Genomic DNA, 20,477 nt, shown 5'->3' on the forward strand with positions numbered 1-20,477 from the left:
GAAACGATCCGTAAAATATAGAACATGTCCTATTCTTGTCTGTAATTACGGCACGGACTACTCAAAGAAGTCTATGGGCGCTTCCGTAATTAAGAATGGCTATGGATGTGCACCCGTAGCCGTCCGTAATTATGGGAGCGATGCCAGTTTTGCAGATGTTGCACATCATTTGTGGTTTTCTTCTTCTTTTTGCGGATCCGTATATACAGATGCACTACAGACCGTATTGGTGGATACAGTTCCATATATGCGGATAAGTTTCGGATGACTGCGGGTCAGTATTTACGGACAGTATTTACGGATGGATGAAAATACAGTCGTGTGCATGGGACCTGAGTTTTATAAATAAGAGATTTCTGTGTCCTGGAGGATTTCTGAGGCCTCATGCACACGGTCGTACCCCTAATCACGGTCCGCGAGTACGGGCACGGCAGGCCACTTGCGGCCGCGGACAGCCACCTGCATTTTCGGTTCGTGCTCCCATATAAAGTATGGGAGCATGGTTTGTAAAAAGCAAAAGATAGGACATGTCCTATCTTTTGCAGAGGCCTTCTACGTCCCAGACACCTTACCGCAAATATACGGGACGGTGTCCGTGGTCAGTAGGAAAGAATAGGTCTGAATAGAAAAGAATGGCTCGTGGGAAAAAAACGCCTCTGCCTCCCATTAAAATCAATAGGCGTCGATTTCAGGTGTGTTTTTGGCGCTGTTTGCAACACTGTTTCCGTTTCAAAAACCCCAAAATAGTGCGAACTACCCCTAAAACTTTAAGTACATTTATAGCCATGTTTTACTTAGAAAAAAATGATAGATTTTCTCTCTCAAATATTTTGGTATGTTTCTTCCATTTTCTGGAGGTAAATTTGACATATTTGTTGCATTAAACTTCAAGGCTGTCCTTCTAGTCAGTGCTTGTATAAGATGAAGATAGGATATTATTTTAGCTTAGTTCTCAGAAGGGGTCCAGGATATGTGATATTCCATAAGCATACACATTTCCTTTCCAGTCAGTGTTTTTCTAAAAGGAGCAAATAAAGAGCCACATGTGCATTCTATAATGGAATGACTTGATGTCTGACTAGTTACTATATATTATTGCTGGGAATAGATGTCTGTGTGAGGTATTAGTAATAGAAGATTGTGCATTAGTCATTTTGTAATATTGCACCTGGCTCTTTCTTAAAAACGTATCTATTGAGCTGAGATGAGAAGAAAGCCGGAGACTGCTAAAACCTATAGATTTGACTTAAAATTAAATATTTATGATGCATGGGAATACAGATTATTTTGTTACAGTTCTTTAAAAAACCACCCTGCACACATTCCACATATTGAGAGGATTACTCTACCCACATGAAAGACGCTATATTTTAAGATGAAATTAAGAATGCTATGGTATTTACCTGCCCCACATGAAGAGATATACCGCAACTTGTACTGTCGCTGGGCACTTTGGGGGGAATTTATTAAGAGTGCCATTTGACTGAAAATTCAGAGTAAATTCAGACACATTTATTAAGAAGCCAAATCGCTGTACACTAGTGGCCCGTGCTGATACACTGTGAGAGTGGCTCGTACAGCGAACACTCCTCTGCTTCTCTTACCCTTTGTCGCCGGAATTCTGCTGACACAACAAGGAATATGGAACCCCCATTCTCCTAGTCAGATTACTTTAGATTACCATAATTTGAATACCCCTTTACAGATTAACCAAGAGGCTTTATGGGCTTAATTTAATAAAATAAAAACGATCAGTCATTTCAAGCAGTAATATTCACTTCCAACATTAGTATTCTCTTGAAGGGGTCTTCAGAAATTCAGAAAAAACCTGGTATATTCCTAAAATAGAAATAATAAACTTTAATAACCATACATTTTTTTATTTTGATAACATGTTTTTGATGGTGCCATTATATCTCATGATCACAGCAGCCAATCATGGACATGACATGGAACGCTAGAATACAGAGCCTATTTCTTTTTAATGATGCAACAGTTCGATCCTCAGTTTTCTTTTTTCTTTTTCAATTCAGTTCAATTTGTACAAGGATTTAAAACCGTTGTGGAAGGGAAGTTCCTTCAATCATTTAAGGCTCTGTTCACATTGGCATTGTGGGTTCTATTTTGCAGGACTTGTAACAGATATTATGGATCCATTTTGTAACAATTACAATTGGTCACAATAACTTGGTCTGTTGACCAGACCCATTATAGATCATCAGAGGCAACGGAAACCTGAGGGAACAGCACCAAGATGCTAGTATGACTAGAACCTTAAAACAGTTGCAGAGACAAAAAAAACAAAACGATCTTTGCAATCAATTTAATAGGACCATAAAAACGATATATATATATATATATATATATATATATATATATATATATATACACACACACACACACACTACCGTTCAAAAATTTAGGGTGGGTCACTTACAAATGTCCTTATTTTTTAAAGAAAAGCACAGTTTTTTTCAATGAAGCTAACATTAAATTAATCAGAAATACACTCTATACATTGTTAGTGTGCTAAATCACTATTCTAGCTGCAAACGTCTGGTTTTTAATGCAATATCTACAAAGGTGTATAGAGGCCCATTTCCAGCAACCATCACTCCAGTGTTCTAATGGTACATTGTGTTTGCTAACTGTGTTAGAAGGCTAATGGATCATTAGAAAACACTTGAAAACCCTTGTGCAATTATGTTAGCACCGCTGTAAACAGTTTTGCCGTTTAGAGGAGCTATAAAACTGACCTTCCTTTGAGCTAGTTGAAAATCTGGAGCATTACATTTGTGGGTTCGATTTAAACTCTCCAAATGGCTAGAAAAAGAGAGCTTTCATGTGAAACTCGACAGTCTATTCTTGTTCTTAGAAATGAAGGCTATTCCATGCGAGAAATTGCCAAGAAACTGAAGATTTCCTACAACGGTGTGTACTACTCCCTTCACAGGACAGCACAAACAGGCTCTAACCAGAGTAGAAAGAGAAGTGGGAGGCCCCGCTGCACAACTGAGCAACAAGACAAGTACATTAGAGTCTCTAGTTTGAGAAATAGACGCCTCACAGGACCTCAACTAGCAGCTTCATTAAATAGTACCCGCAAAACGCCAGTGTCAACATCTACAGTGAAGAGGCGACTCCAGGATGCTGGCCTTTAGGGCAGAGTGGCAAAGAAAAAGCCATATCTGAGACTGGCTAATAAAAGGAAAAGATTAATATGGGCAAAAGCACACGGACATTGGACAGAGGAAGATTGGAAAAAAGTGTTATGGACAGACGAATCGAAGTTTGAGGTGTTTGGATCACACAGAAGAACATTTGTGAGACGCAGAACTACTGAAAAGATGCTGGAAGAGTGCCTGACGCCATCTGTCAAGCATGGTGGAGGTAATGTGATGGCCTGGGGTTGCTTTGGTGCTGGTAAAGTGGGAGATTTGTACAAGGTAAAAGGGATTTTGAATAAGGAAGGCTGTCACTCCATTTTGCAACGCCATTCCATACCCTGTGGACAGCACTTGATTGGAGCCAATTTCATCCTACAACAGGACAATGACCCAAAGCACACCTCCAAATTATGCAAGAACTATTTAGGGAAGAAGCAGGCAGCTGGTATTCTATCTGTAATGGAGTGGCCAGCGCAGTCACCAGATCTCAACCCCATAGAGCTGTTGTGGGAGCAGCTTGACCGTATGGTACGCAAGAAGTGCCCATCAAGCCAATCCAGCTTGTGGGAGGGGCTTCTGGAAGCATGGGGTGAAATTTCTCCCGATTACCTCAGCAAATTAACAGCTAGAATGCCAAAGGTCTGCAATGCTGTAATTGCTGCAAATGGAGCATTCTTTGACGAAAGCAAAGTTTGAAGGAGAAAATTATTATTTCAAATAAAAATCATTATTTCTAACCTTGTCAATGTCTTGACTATATTTTCTAGTCATTTTGCAACTCATTTGATAAATAGAAGTGTGAGTTTTCATGGAAAAAACAAAACTGTCTGGGTGACCCCAAACTTTTGAACGGTAGTGTGTGTGTGTGTGTGTGTATGTGTGTATATATATATATATATATATATATATATACACACACACACACACACACCCCTCTACATTGAAATTGCAACACCAAGAAGGGCAAGCCGTAAGGTTATGCAAATCCAGGAAGTAGCAGGTGTCTCGAAGATCTGCAAACGTTAACATTTCCAAGCACCAAACTGTGGCATGTGTGGGGAGCTTAAAAGACAGATTGAAAGCAAAGTTTTTTTAGCCACATGAATTTTTAAAAACCGGATCATGTGGTGTGGGATCATTGTGTGATGCCTCCTGTTTGTCTACGTGCCACTTGTCGCAAACTGAGAGAGACCGAATCCTTGAACTGAGGGACCTTGGTTTATCACTCTGGCAGATCACTACACGCCTAGGGAAAGATGTCAGTACCTTTCATCGTTGTGTGTCCTGGTGGTTGGGAACACTGGCGTAGCTATAGGGGTCGCAGCGGTCGCAATTGCGACCAGGCCCCAAAAGCCAGGGGGGCCCACAGCCCCCCGCACCACATCAGTAAAAAGTTACTATAGTAACTCGGGCCGCGGGCCCCTGTTACTATAGTAACAGACTTTACTTACCTTCCTGGTTCCGGATCGCAGCGGAGGTCCTGACATCAAGCGCTGTGCGCAGCGCATGACGTCACAGCGCTATGCGCCGCGCGCAGCATCGAGACGACAGAACTACCGCCGCGGCTGAAGAGGAAGGTAAGATTAGCCCTGACTGGCGGGGTCCGACTCCCGGGACCCGCCAATCAGCTGTTTTGAAGGGGCCGCAGCACTCGTACGAGAGCTGCTCCCCTTCATTCCGGTCACTTCATTCACAGTGTGAGTTAGTAATGAAATGAAAGTGGAAGCAGCTCTCGTACGAGTGCTGCGGCCCCTTCAAAACAGCTGATTTGCGGGTCCCGGGAGACACATCAGCTATTGATGGCCTATCCTGTGGATAGGCCATCAATGTTTAGGGACTGCACAACCCCTAAGCCTACGATGTAGCAGGCTTAGGGGGCCCATGAGACAGGATCACAGATTGTGTGATGCTGTCTGCTGGGCCCTGTATCTAAGCCAATCACATGGTAGGCTTAGATACATGGCCCATGTGTGATCCTGTCTGATGGGCCCTGTATATAAGCCTACCACACTGTAGGTTTAGATACAGGGCCCCAGCGCACACAGTAATCTTATACTGTATAACATTACTGTCTGCTGGACCCTGTATCTAAGCCTACGTTGTGGTAGGCTTAGATACAGGGTCCCACAGACAGTATCACACATGGGCCCTGTATCTAAGCCTAACACATGTGTTACTAATCGTTTTTCTTGTGTGTTTTCTTACAGGTTCGGTCGTTGGACTACGTCGGATTCCAGGACTACTTCGATGACGGCTTTTTTTTTATTATCAATAAAATGGTTAATGAGGGTTGTGTGTTTTTTTTTTTATTTCAATAAAATATTTTTTCTATGTCTGTTTTTTTTTAAACTATATTACTACTGCCTTAGTAATGGCCGCCGGCTGATTGACAGCATCCATTGCTAAGGCGGGGCTTAGTGTTAGCCGATGCAGAGGCTAACACTAACCCCCTTTATTACCCCGGTACCCACCGCCACCAGGGGTGCTGGGAAGAGCCGGGTACGATCCAGTACCTGACCATCTGTAGGGATGGTCGGGCACTGGGGTGGCCGCAGGCTGGTATTATCAGGAGGGGAAAGGCCAAAAACAGTGGCCCTTCCCATCCTGGTAATGCTAGGCTGCTGCTGCTTTTTTTTGTATCTGGCTGGTTATGAAAAATGGGGGGGACCCCACGTCATTTAAAAAAATAATAATTGGAAAGAACGATGTCGGGTCCCCCCCAATTTTCATAACCAGCCAGATACAACACAGCAGCAGCAGGTAGCATTACCAGGGTGGTAGGGTCCACTGTTTTTGGCCTTCCCCAGCCTAATACTACCAGCCTGCGGCCACCCCGGTGCCTGCCCGTCACTACAGATGGCCGTGTACTAGTTCGTACCCGGCTCTTCCCAGTACCCCTGGTGGCGGTGGGTACCGGTGTAATAATGGGGGTAAGTGTTAGCCTCTGCACCGGCTAAAATTAAGCCCCGCCTTAGTAATGGAGGTTGTCAATCAGCCAGCGGCCATTACTAAGGCGGTGATAATAAAGTTTAAAAAGATACAGGCACATAGAAAAAATATTTTATTGAAATAAAAAAACACAACCCTCATTAACCATTTTATTGATAATAAAAAAAACGCCGTCATTGAAGTCCTCGTATCCGAAGTCCAACAACCGAACCTGTAAAAAAGCACAAACACACAAAAATAATCAGTAACACAAAGAAGCAAAATTATTATTCTTACCTTTCCTGGGTTCAGCGCTGGAGCCGCAATGTCAGCGAGCTGAGCCCTGTATCTAATCCAATCATGTGTGATACTGTCTGCTGGGCCCTATATCTAATCCAATCATGTGTGATACTGTCTGCTGAGCCCTGTATCTAATCCTATCATGTGTGATACTGTCTGCTGGGCCCTATATCTAATCCAATCATGTGTGATACTGTCTGCTGAGCCACTGTATCTAATCCTATCTTGTGTGATACTGTCTGCTGGGCCCTATCTCTAATCATATCATGTGTGATACTGTCTGCTGAGCCGCTGTATCTAATCCTATCAGGTGTGATACTGTCTGCTCAGCCACTGTATCTAATCCTATCATGTGTGATACTGTCTGCTGGGCCACTGCATCTAATCCCATCATGTGTGATACTGTCTGCTGATCTGTGTATCTAAGCTCATCATGTGTGATACTGTCTGCTCAGCCACTGTATCTAATCCTATCATGTGTGATACTGTCTGCTCATCCACTGTATCTAATCCTATCATGTGTGATACTGTCTGCTGGGCCATTGTATCTAATCCTATCCATAGTTTATAGGGTCGTAGTGCTATAGATATGCTATGCTGTCTCCTATACACACATTTTTTTTTGGGCGGACACATATGTATTGGGGCTATTTCCCCTGACATTTTAAGCCCTGAGGGTATGTTCACACGGCAGCGTCTGTTACGGCTGAAATTACGGTGCTGTTTTCAGGAGAAAACCGCTCCGGAATTTCAGACGTAATGGCATGTGCAGGCGTTTTTCGCTGCGTCCATTACGGACGTAATTGGAGCGGTTTTTCCTTGGAAAACTGCTCCATTTACGTCTGAAGAAGTGACAGGCACTTCTTTGACGCGGGCGTCTTTTTTACGCGCCGCCTTTTGACAGCGTCGCGTAAAAAAAATGACCGTCGGCACAGAACATCGTAAAACCCATTCAAATGAATGGGCAGATGTTTGCCAACGCTTTTGAGCTGCATTTTCAGACTTAATTCAATGCTAAAACGCCCGAATTACGTCCGTAAATAGGGTGTGTGAACCCAGCCTTAGTGACGCCCCAGCTGCTAGTGCTGCATTGTTGGGTCACTTAGGAGACCCAGCGATGCAGCTGAAAGCTGCGGACCGTCGGCCATGAGGAGTTTGCGGGGGGGGGGGCCCAATAAGAACTTTTGCATCGGGACCCATGAGCCTTTAGCTACGCCCCTGGTTGGGAAAACAACAACGAACGGGAATTACAGCAAGAGGTGCGTGGCGGTGAACTTCTGCACGGACGGATTATCTGATTGGAACAATGACGCGTAGTGATCCATTTTGTACTGCAAGTGAAATTGGACGTCACATCTCAAGCCTAGGGCGGCAACCAGTGTCGACACAAACCATCAGAAGGCGTTTGCACGACATTGGGCTATGAGCCAGACGTCCAGCTACAGGTGTTCCATTGACCACACGCCACCGCTCTCAAAGGCTATCATGGTGCACAGCAAGACATCAATGGAGGCTGGAATGGAAGTCTATCCTCTTCAGTGATGAGTTCCGCTTTTGTCTTGGATGCAATGATAGTCGGAGATTGGTCTGGAGACCACGTGGGCAACGCCATGAAGAAGCCTTCACAAGGGGATGTCACACCGGTCCTACTTCCAGGATCACGGTGTGGCATAATGTACGATAGCCTGACCCCTCTAGTCTTCATTTCAGATACACGAACAGCTCGACGTTACGTTGATTTGGTCATGGTACCAGTAGTACGGCCATTTCTCCAAGGTGTCCCTGAAGCCTTTTTTCAACAGGACAATGCCAGCCTGCCTGGCCTAAACGTGCTACCATGGCCTGCAGCGTCTCCAGACTTGTCTCCAATCGAGCACATCTGTGGCGTCATTGGTCGGCAAAATTGCAAAGCGAGCTGCCAGTAGCCAATCTTGGTGATTTGCATGCCCAAGTGCATTCAGCATAACATTCCCCAGAAAACCATTAATAACCTCATTGATAGCATGCCAAGGTGTGTAAGTGCATGTATTTCTGCGCGTGGCGCTCATACTCCATACTGAATAAATCAAGATGTTTGAAATATTTTGTTTCCATTTTTTTCATCATTTGCATATCATTAACATGTCTATCAATCCTGTGATCTCCACAATTCCAAAACTGTGTGTGTGTGTGTGTGTGTATGTATATATATATATATATATATATATATATATATATATATATATATATATATGATCGAGCAAATAGTAGGAGCAGCACAGTGTAAATACCAAAAACGGCTGGTGCTAGCTTCAAATAAAGGAGTGACGCGCTCCTTATGAATATACAAGCTTGAAAATGCTTCCATGGAGGAAGTGAAACGTTGCTTTGTTGGGTAAATAAATTCACATTTTTTGCTATTTGAGTGCTGCTTCTGGGCTCTATTTTTTGTGTATATATATACAGTGAAGGAAATAAGTATTTGATCCCTTGCTGATTTTGTAAGTTTGCCCACTGTCAAAGACATGATCAGTCTAGAATTTTTAGGCTAGGTTAATTTTACAAGTGAGAGATTATATTTAAAAAAAAACAGAAAATCACATTGTCAAAATTATATATATTTATTTGCATTGTGCACAGAGAAATAAGTATTTGATCCCTTTGGCAAACAAGACTTAATACTTGGTGGCAAAACCCTTGTTGGCAAGCACAGCAGTCAGAAGTTTTTTGTAGTTGATGATGAGGTTTGCACACGTTAGATGGAATTTTGGCCCACTCCTCTTTGCAGATCATCTGTAAATCATTAAGATTTCGAGGCTGTCGCTTGGCAACTCGGATCTTCAGCTCCCTCCATAAGTTTTCGATGGGATTATTGTCTGGAGACTGGCTAGGCCACTCCATGACCTTAATGTGCTTCTTTTTGAGCCACTCCTTTGTTGCCTTGGCTGTATGTTTCGGGTCATTGTCGTGCTGGAAGACCCAGCCACGAGCCATTTTTAATGTCCTGGTGGAGGGAAGGAGGTTGTCACTCAGGATTTGACGGTACATGTCTCCATCCATTCTCCCATTGATGCGGTGAAGTAGTCCTGTGCCCTTAGCAGAGAAACACCCCCAAAACATAATGTTTCCACCTCCATGCTTGACAGTGGGGACGGTGTTCTTTGGGTCATAGGCAGCATTTCTCTTCCTCCAAACACAGCGAGTTGAGTTAATGCCAAAGAGCTCAATTTTAGTCTCATCTGACCACAGCACCTTCTCCCAATCACTCTCAGAATCATCCAGATGTTCATTTGCAAACTTCAGACGGGCCTGTACATGTGCCTTCTTGAGCAGGGGGACCTTGCAGGCACTGCAGGATTTTAATCCATTACGGCGTAATGTGTTACCAATGGTTTTCTTGGTGACTGTGGTCCCAGCTGCCTTGAGATCATTAACAAGTTCCCCCCGTGTAGTTTTCGGCTGAGCTCTCACCTTCCTCAGGATCAAGGATACCCCACGAGGTGAGATTTTGCATGGAGCCCCAGATCGATGTCGATTGACAGTCATTTTGTATGTCTTCCATTTTCTTACTATTGCACCAACAGTTGTCTCCTTCTCACCCAGCGTCTTACTTATGGTTTTGTAGCCCATTCCAGCCTTGTGCAGGTCTATGATCTTGTCCCTGACATCCTTAGAAAGCTCTTTGGTCTTGCCCATGTTGTAGAGGTTAGAGTCAGACTGATTAATTGAGTCTGTGGACAGGAGTCTTTTATACAGGTGACCATGTAAGACAGCTGTCTTTAAAGAGGCTCTGTCACCAGATTTTGCCACCCCTATATTCTATTGCAGCAGATCGGCGCTGCAATGTAGATTACAGTAATGTTTTTATTTTTTTAAAAACGAGCATTTTTGGCCAAGTTATGGCCATTTTTGTATTTATGCAAATGAGGCTTGCAAAAGTACAACTGGGCGTGTTGAAAAGGAAAAGTACAACTGGGCGTGTATTATGTGCGTACATCGGGGCGTTTTTACTACTTTTACTAGCTGGGCGTTCTGATGAGAAGTATCATCCACTTCTCTTTAGAACGCCCAGCTTCTGGCAGTGCAGACACACAGCGTGTTCTCGAGAGATCACGCTGTGACGTCACTCACAGGTCCTGCATCGTGTCGGCCACATCGGCACCAGAGGCTACAGTTGATTCTGCAGCAGCATCAGCGTTTACAGGTAAGTAGCTACATCGATTTACCTGCAAACGCCGATGCTGCTGCAGAATCATCTGTAGCCTCTGGTGCCGATGTGTCCTCGCTCGTCTGACACGATGCAGGACCTGGGGAAGTGACGTCACAGCGTGATCTGTCAGAAGCTGGGCGTTCTGAAGAGAAGTGGATGATACTTCTCGTCAGAAAGCCCAGCTAGTAAAAGTAGTAAACCCGCCCCGATGTACGCACATAATACACGCCCAGTTGTACTTTTACTTTTCAACACACCCAATTGTACTTTTGCAAGCCTCATTTGCATAAATACAAAAATGGTCATAACTTGGCCAAAAATGCTCGTTTTTTAAAAATAAAAACGTTACTGTAATCTACATTGCAGCGCCCATCTGCTGCAATAGCAGATAGGGGTTGCAAAATCTGGTGACAGAGCCTCTTTAAGACTATTTGCAAACATGCTTTTTCATTTTTGCACTTTTTTTATTTTCAATACATTTGAACAAAATAAAAATGTGGATTGCGAAGGTGAACCTTCCCTTTTAAATACAGTAAATATAGTTATCTGTAAAGTAATAAAAGCAGAATGTAAGCAGTCACAAATAACGGTTATCTGGTTAGGCTTGAGATTCTAGATTCTGTGTGACAAGTTTATAATTGTGTTTAATGGAAATAAATGTGGCCATTTTTTTTTTTTAATTCTGGGGAAACACTTTAAATAAAGTCCTGCCAAAACGGTGAACTAGCTGTGAACTAACTTTTCTACGGCTTGCAGGTGCCAAGCATTGCCTTTTAGTCTCTGGATGCTAACCCGGTGGAAAAACAATAAAGGGATTAGGCAATTAAATTAAACTGCTTGATTTCCTTTCTGGTTTCAACCACACAAACCTATAAACTTCTATGTCATCTTACATTATTGCTGAATTTCTACATTCAGTTACTACCAGAAGACACCGGTTCTGATCACGGTTCCTTTATCTACTCTAGTACCTACATTCAGCTCTCTGTAGTACTGTATTTTGTTCATAAGATACAACGGTTCCAAATGCAACAACATTTGGACATTAGATCTTGATGTTTTTAACAAATTCAAAAATGGACAATAATTGTGCCCATTCATCATACCCCTGATCGAGTTCCTAAAATGACTAATTGGTAATAAAGCTTTGTCAACTCCAAAAACCTGGGCGGTATTTGGTAGTTTTCTATGTCATTTGACAAGAGGGATACTGAACTATAGAATAGGTAGAGGAAATGTAAAATAGCTGGTTATATCTGTAAGATGCAGAGTTGTCACAATGACAAGTCACCATTTATATTCATGTTCACACATGTATTTGCCTCCGTGTCAGAAGCCATCTCTATCGTCCTTTATTTCTACTTCCATTCTCCTACATACTGCTTGAAAACCGCATACACCAAACTTCCTACAGATCTCTATAATTCCTTGTTAGATCGCCTACAATTTGGATTGCGGGCAAACCATTCCACAGAACCGGACCTTACTAAAGTTTTTAATAACTTACTGACTGCTAAATGTAAAGGCTGTTACTCCATACTAATTCTTCCCGCCCTACTTTTCACCGTTAACACTTTTGATAACTTCCATCTTCTCACAAATATCCAAGGTCTAAATTTTTTCTGATGGGTCATTCACTCTCCCCCAATCCGACTTAAAGGGGTTTTCCAGCCACTAAAAATTGATGGCCTATCCTCAGGAAAGGCCATCAATAGCTAATGGGTCGGAGTTCGACTTTCAGGACCCCCGCCGATCAGCTGTTTTGTAGAGGCCGCAGCATTTCTTCTTGCTCACGCAATTTAGTGGCGATTCACAGGTATTGCAGCCTTTTCTCCCGTTGAAGTGAGTGAAGGGGAAGCAGCGTTTGTGCGAGCGCGACAGCCCCTTCAAAACTGCTGATTGTTGGGGGTCCCGAAAGTCGGACCCCCGACCCATCAGCTATTGATGACCTATACTGAGGATAGGCCATACGTTTTTAGTGGATGGAAACCCCCTTTAATTTCTTCTCTACATCCTATTGTCTGTGGCCACAAAACTCAGTACTTTCTCCCTTCCTCTTTTCCATCTACTCCTATGGCCTTGGTCAACTCAACAAATTCTTTCTGTTTTCAATATGATCTGTATACAGACGACACTTGGTATAAACCATTTCGCCCTTGGTTTATTTTTTCTTCCTGAACAACACCACCACACTATACACTCTCAATAGGTGTGTTACCTATGGGTTACAATTGAATTAGACTTGCATTTAGATCTCATATCCACACCCTTAACGCCTCTTTCCGTCTCCAAATGAAAAAAATATATCTCTCACATCACTTCCTCTCATAAGAGACCACAAAATGACAGTACATGCACTAAAAATATTCTTTCTATACTACGGCAACAACGTCCTGTACCGGCAAACAGACTAGCCAATCTATCCTAAACTCTGTAGCTTCGGTTCCTCGAATTACTGACTGCTAAATGTAAAGGCTGTTACTCCATACTAATTCTTTCTTTTCTAGCCCACAGATACTACCCTTCACACAATTCTGTTCTGCTCACATCCTCTCTAGTACTATAATCCCCTCCTAAGGCCGGATTCACTACTCTGAGGAAGTTAAAGTTTTTCGAAGAGAGAAAATGTATGGCTTATACTCAGGTTCAACTCTTTGCACCCCTGCTGATCGTCTGTTTTAAAGGGTATGCGGCGCTCGAGTGAGCGATGCTTCCCCATGATCGCTTCCCCATGACGCTGCTCTATACTGTCAAACACTAACACACTTGGAGGCTACAGCCTTGTCCTACTCACTTGAATCGTAGAAGACTGTAATACTGTAAACCTCCACTACAAGTGTGTCAGTGCTTGGCAGTATTGAGCAGTAAAGTAAATGAAAAGGAAGCAGTGCTCGCATGAGCGCCATGGCCCCTTCTAAACAGTTGATCGGTGGTTGTGTCGAGAGTCGGACCCCCAACCATCCGATATTGATGGCCTATCCTGAGGATAGGCCATACGTTTTTTCTTTTAATGGGGTTATCTGGGAACCAAAAACTGTATGGGATTTATATTTTTCTGTACTAATGAACTTTTTAATATTTAATTCATTCAGTTCAAACCCGGTGAAGTGGTGCCGGAAGTCCTATAGTTTTTCCTAATATTGATGACGGGCCGACACAGCCCCATGTGACTTGCTTCCTGGGCTGTTCGTCTTGGCGTGTTAACAAGCACATGGCCACAAAAGGGGATGGCATACAGCCTATCGCTAGAGTCCCAGAGCAGAGCATCTGCTGGCGCTCTGCCGTGGAGTCAAGCACTGCTCTCGACATCACTGTTCATATATGGACAGTGACGTCAGGAGTTTCCTATCGCTGGCGTCCCCAAGCAGAGCATCAGCTGATGCTCTGCTCGGGGACACCCTCACTGCTGCCGAAGTCACTGTCCATATATGGACAGTGACCGTGATGTCAGGAGCGGTGCTGAAGTCCCTGTACAGAGCGCTAGCAATTTTTGGTCCCCGGATAACCCCTTTAAACACAATAAGAACACATAGCATAAGCACCCATGTCCGATCACTTACCCTTTCACCAGTTTTGGGTTGGACACTAAAAACTTTGTTGAACTGGCCTGTAGCACAGGAGGTGCTATTTAGTTCAGATATAAAGGGACATGTTTTATATTCATACGTAATGATTACTAATGCTAAACAGATGTTCTATAATGTAATACACATTGTCTACCATATGAATACCTTCACTAGAGATAGAGAGCAGTTCATTCTTTTGAATATTATTCTTTACAGATGTGTAGGGGTCACCAAACTCCCATGAGGGTGGACTGCTGAGCAAATTGTAGATGCAGTCTTTTGTTCTCTATTACTATGAACTGTTCACAACTTCTGTTTCATGATTAAAAAGAAGATATAAGTAGAGCTTATCGTCCAATTATACGTAAGGTATAAGACATATGCAGACTAAAGATCTGGATAAGAAATTCTTAATATTTTTTTTGGGGGGCGGGGGGGTCCTCTACAAGCCAGAGTGGAGAGCCAGTGAATAGAGTGGCTCTCGATCTGGAGGACTCGGTGCCACCATTTATTAGATAGGTGCCATCAAGGGAGTTGCACCATGAAGGTGGCTTGTCCTGCTATTCAGAAATGTTAGAAAAAAATGATGATCGTGCGGTTCTGACCTCCTAGGACATCCGGTGATTCAGAGAACTATTGAGCACCAATCCCTATTCTCAGTAGATGAACTTTAGTTTCTCTTGTTCATACACTTTAAATCTATGATAAAAATAGCTGTACATTATGGTCAGTAACTACTATGATCTCTTATCTCCAGGCCCTCATTAGATTGCCTCCTTACATCTGCCAGTGCGATGAAGTCCTGGATTTCTTTGAAGCCAGGCTAGAGGACTATAACCCACCGAAGGAGTAAGTAATAGCATGTATTCTTTTACTGGAAGAGTATTGTCTAAGAGTACTGTAATATACACGTGGCATTACAGAGGAATATGTTAATTGCTTTCTGTTATTAAGTGGATTATTCGCATTGTATGTTGAATTGCATATCTTAGAATATTATTAAGGTTGTATCGTGCTCACCTGAGGAATTTATTTTGCACTTGGTGTGTCAGTCACAGATGAAAGATTTTGCCCAATATTATAATTCAATATTTTTATATTAATTTCAGGCAGCACAGCTTGCAAATCTCACAAACCAAATGTATTTTAGTGGGACATATTTATACTTTTTTTTTTTTTTTTTTTTTAATTCTGTTTTTATTTATTTATCACAAGTTTGTAGTAGAAGCATACAACATGTTATGACTTGATGATATACAATTTTAACATGTGAACACATAAAAAACAATATAGGGCGGGACCAATGGTGACACCAAGCATCCTAAAAGTCCAACTAAGCTAATTTGACAGAGATCACCAGTAAGAAAGGTTAGAAGGATAAGATGTAGAAGAATATGAGGGGAAGGAGAGAGCCGGAGAGAGAGAGGGGGTGAAAGAGGAGGGCGATGGAAGGGAACTATCCTCAGCGTCTATCCCATGAGCGGACGTCCCATAATAAACATATATATATATATTTATAAAGAAGATATATATATATATATATATATATATATATATATATATATATATATATATATAGCAGCAGGGCGATATACTCCGAACAATTAATTCTCAAAGCTTACCCAGGTAGACCAAGAGCGCATAAATTTATCATGGGTGTCCCGCATGAATGCCGTGAGCTCCTCCATTCGTTTCACTTCTTGGATCTTCTGAAACCAAAGGCGCATTGTGGGTGGTTCGACCTGTTTCCACATAGCCCGAATGCAAGCACGAGCCGAGTTGACTAGGTCACACATTATCGACTTCTTGTATGTGGAGATAAGGATGTCACACAGATGAAGCAGGAGAAAGCCCAGGTCCCTGGGCCATGTGAAGTCAGTAAATTTGGAAGCTACGTACCAAACATTTTCCCAAAAGGCAGCTACTCGTAGGCAATTCCAAAAGGTATGCAAATGGTCACCTACCTCTATAATACACCTCCAAGAACATGGTGGACACCTCGGGATAAAATTAGTGTAGTTTGGAGGGAACCCTGTACCATCTTGTCAGTATCTTAAAGCCTGCTTTCTGAATTCTACTCAATATTGAAGATTGATGAGTCATGGTATACAACCGGTTACGAGTGTCCGCTGTGGGAGTTAGGTCAAGGTCAGTCGCCCATTTGGTCAGGTAAGTTTGATGAGAGTCTTCCATTGGGGAATTCAGCAAATTATACGTTAGAGAAAGGGTTGGTGAAGGTGTCCCGACGTTGTGCAAATAATTTCAAAGGCTGTTATCGGTCGGGAAAATGCAGAGGCGAGAGGGAGCGATAAGAGAAAATTACGTAATTGGGAGTCCTGCCAGAACGGAAGGTGTCCCTGGTCTGCACTGTCATGAAGTTGAGCTGGCGTCTTCCAACTGTCGTTTAACATGTAATGACGGGCTTGGGTCTCGCGGGCGATGTGTTTTTGATTAAAGGGACCAGGCTCGCAGCCCAGGTGAAAAGAAGGATTGTCCAGTATGGGGTACAATGGCGATTGGGAGGGTGAGATAAGGAAATGTTTAAATGCAAGTGTAGCTACTCGGAGTGTGGGGCCGATAAGTGAATGGGATCTCACAGATGCCAGGATCTGGTCTGACATCCATGGGGCCGCAGACAGAGGATGTGATAAAAATAATTGTTCCAACTCGACCCAAGGTTTGAAAGTGCCATGTCTGCACCAATCCACAATACGTGCACCGCCTGGTAGTAACGGTGAATATCAGGCAAGCCCAAACATCGGGCGGGTCAGAGTTGTGCGAGCAATGCGCGATGGTTTGTTCGACTAGATAACCTTGATCATTAAAAAAGAGATGGAGTTAATGAAAAGACGTGGTATATGGATGGGGAGATCCTGAAAGAAGTACAACAGACAGGGCAACACATTCATCTTGAATATGGCACAATGACCAAACCAAGTGAAGGTGCCATTAGACCATCTCTCAAGGTCTCCCTTAATTGTTCGCAGTGTATGGGGGTAGTTACAAGCGTAGAGGTGGGAAGGTCGATTCGCGAGACGTATGCCAAGGTATTTAATGGAGCTAGCAGCCCAATTGAAAGGGAAGGATATTTAAACTTTTAATAGATGTCCATGTCTCCAAGCATAACATAAGTAATGACGTGTCAAAGAACCCAGTAGTTATACCCAGGTGATTATAGGTTACGTTTATCTGCATTTGAAATAGTATTGGTCCATAGTTACTAACATAAAATGAATGAACAGGGACAGGTGGCAAGTATTGAATCTGATATACATAAAGGAAAGGGGGGGTTTGCAGATTGACAATGCCTTCAAAAGGAAAATTTACAGTGAATTTCTAATAGCCTATATGAAATATGGATTTCACGTCAGTGGAGGGCTTTAGGAAGGTTCTCTTTACTTCATTTCTGGGATCTTGTCACATTTACGTCAGTGATGGATACTGTTCCAAAAACGTAACCAGAAATCACACACATTTTAGTGATAGTCTAGTATAGCTGTCAGATTCAGCCTAATTTGGGGGGGGGGGGGGGGGGGGGAGGGGTTGTTTGTTTTTTGCTAAATTGTCCATCAAATCCGTGACCTGCACATTAAAGGTCCAAAAATACTAGCACGTTTTCTGTAACTACCATATGCTTTTATGTGCACATCTCCGTACAGTCTTCACCTGGATGCAGCTGCTTCAGCTTGCAGAATATTTGGGTCAGAGGACCGTGTCCTCCTGGGTCCATTCACATATTGCGGTTGAGATGCGGTTCGAACTGCATAGAAAAAAACGCATTTGAAAACAGCATGCGTTTTTTACCACGTTTTTGCGTGTTTTTTGACGCTGTGGCGTCTTTTACCACAACCACATTGAAGGACGCTTGTGGTTTTTAGATGCAGTTTTTGGATGCGGTTCTGCAACGTGTGACTAGACCCTTAGGGTCTATCGCAAAATAACGTGCAAGGAACCTCCACCATGCTTCACTGTTGCCTCCAGACAGACACTCATTATGGTACTGCTCTCCAGCCCTTCAGCGAACAAACATCCTTCTGTTACAGCCAAATATTTCAAGTTTTGACTCATTAGTCCAGAGCACCTGCTGCCATTTTTCTGCACTCCAGTTCCTATGATTTCATACATAGTCTAGTCGCTTGGCCTTGTTTCCACGTCCTTTTCTTTTTATTTATTTATATTTGGAGCAGCAGATGAGCATGCTGCTGCTCTATACACCTGTATGAGCGTTACAGAAACAGCCAAGTGCTCTCACTCTATTGTTTACGTAACTTATAAAGTTGTATAGAGCAGCAATGCGCATTCAATACAAACTCCTCCTTACCACAGACATGGTGGTAAAACGGAACGGGACATAGGACTAGTCGTAGATGGTGGAATACATCTTAAGACATTATATGGGACAGACACAGTTGACATCGTAAATTTCTACCATCTGCACATTGTGTATGTGGTTTACAAACTCTAAATATAATGCATAGCTACTGAGCATATTGCATTTTTTTATTTGGGTTATTTTTTTAAATTGTACACGTTGATTCTAGGCATTGCTGATATACTGTGTTACGCCTAGTGCAGGGCCTGAGGGTATCTATCTATCTATCTATCTATCTATCTATCTATCTATCTATCTATCTATCTATCTATCTATCTATCTATCTATCTATCTATCTATCTATCTATATCTCTGGGTCTTACTGAATAGCAGGCTCGTCCTTCCATAGAGAAGGAAGTCAGGCCTGAATCATACAGGATCTGACAATGATAGGCCACCACTACGTCTTGCTCTATTTATAACTGCAATGAACACACTATTATATGCTTAAATAAATTTCCTTTCTTGGGGTTGTTTCATGCAATTGAAAAACTAACTCTTTCTACAGTATTTCCAATAGATTATTTTTCCCAAAATTATTTTTTTTTATGGAAAAGGGAAAATTTTTATGTGCTAATTTATCTCGTTTCTAATTTTTAAACTAGTTTTCACAGTATTTCAGTGTTTCCGGTATTTTTGACTGGATCTAACGGAGCCTCCAACGCAGATGTGAATGGGCCCTAAAACTAGGGCTGGGCGATTAATCAAATTAATTAGATTAATTCGCCCTCAAGGACTCCTACGATTCTGTTTTTTTTTAACAGAATCGTTGAATCGATGCTTTAGTGGCACCGTCGCGCCGTGCTGCAGGAGGAAGCTCCGCCCCGCCACTCAGTCACTGCCTGGTCCGCCCGTTCTGTCCCTGCCTACCCACGGAACTGCTGTTCCATACTGTATCATTTTGTTTAGTACAGAACAGCCGTTCCGCGGGGAAGCAAAGACTCCTCGTATATAATTATACCGCCCTGCTGTAGATAGCACCCCCCTTGCAGTTCGCACCACCACCGCCCCCCCTTGCAGATCGCACCACCACCACCCCCTTGCAGATCGCACCACCACCACCCCACTTGCAGATCGCACCACCACCACCCCCCTTGCAGATCGCACCACCACCACCCCCCTTGCAGATCGCACCACCACCACCCCCCTTGCAGATCGCACCACCACCACCCCCCTTGCAGATCGCACCACCACCACCCCCCTTGCAGATCGCACCACCACCACCCCCCTTGCAGATCGCACCACCACCACCCCCCTTGCAGATCGCACCACCACCACCCCCCTTGCAGATCGCACCACCACCACCCCCCTTGCAGGTCGCAACACCACCACCCCCCTTGCAGGTCGCACCACCACCACCCCCCCTTGCAGATTGCTTCACCACCACCCCTTGTAGATCGCACCACAGTAGCTCCCACTAGGTCTTGAATTGCCGGCCAAAGCGCTGGCAACCTCTGGCCGTGGATTCAGCTCCTACTGGCAGCTACAGTGGCGATATCTACAAGGAAGAAGGTGGTGTGCGATCTACATGTGGGGGTGCGATCTACAAGGGAGTAGGAGTTGTGCTGCGATCTACAAGGGGGTTGAGGTTGAGACCTACATGTGGGGTTGCTATCTACAAGGGAGGAGGGGTGCTCCGATCTGCATGGGGGTGCTATTTGCAAGGGTGTGTGGCACTATCTACCTGTGCCCCATGGCACTATATTGGGGGGATGGCACTATGTGGGCACTGTCACTATATGGGCACTGTGGCACTGTCACTATATGGGGGCACTGTCACTATATGGGGGCACTGTCACTATATGGTAGCACTATGTCACTATATGTGGGCACTGTGGCACTATGTAGGCACTGTGTCACTGTGGGCACCATCCACAGGGACATTGCGTCACTATCTACATAGGCACTGGAAATGGATGAGAATTTGGAGACCCTGATGCAAAATGGACATGAGA

General features: G+C 43.5%; 1 protein-coding gene across 2 annotated transcripts in view; it reads left to right on the forward strand.

The window, feature by feature from the left end:
* SH3PXD2B (SH3 and PX domains 2B) overlaps window positions 1–20,477 on the forward strand; it is a 192,567-nt gene that overhangs the window by 107,145 nt on the left and 64,945 nt on the right. For both annotated transcript variants that reach the window (XM_075856500.1, XM_075856501.1), the window contains exon 5: window positions 14,908–14,999. In XM_075856500.1, coding sequence (XP_075712615.1) covers window positions 14,908–14,999 — 92 coding nt within the window. The remainder of the gene's footprint in view (window positions 1–14,907; window positions 15,000–20,477) is intronic.

This window comes from Rhinoderma darwinii, chromosome 3 (assembly GCF_050947455.1).
Source record: "Rhinoderma darwinii isolate aRhiDar2 chromosome 3, aRhiDar2.hap1, whole genome shotgun sequence".
NCBI classification, from domain to species: domain Eukaryota; kingdom Metazoa; phylum Chordata; class Amphibia; order Anura; family Rhinodermatidae; genus Rhinoderma; species Rhinoderma darwinii.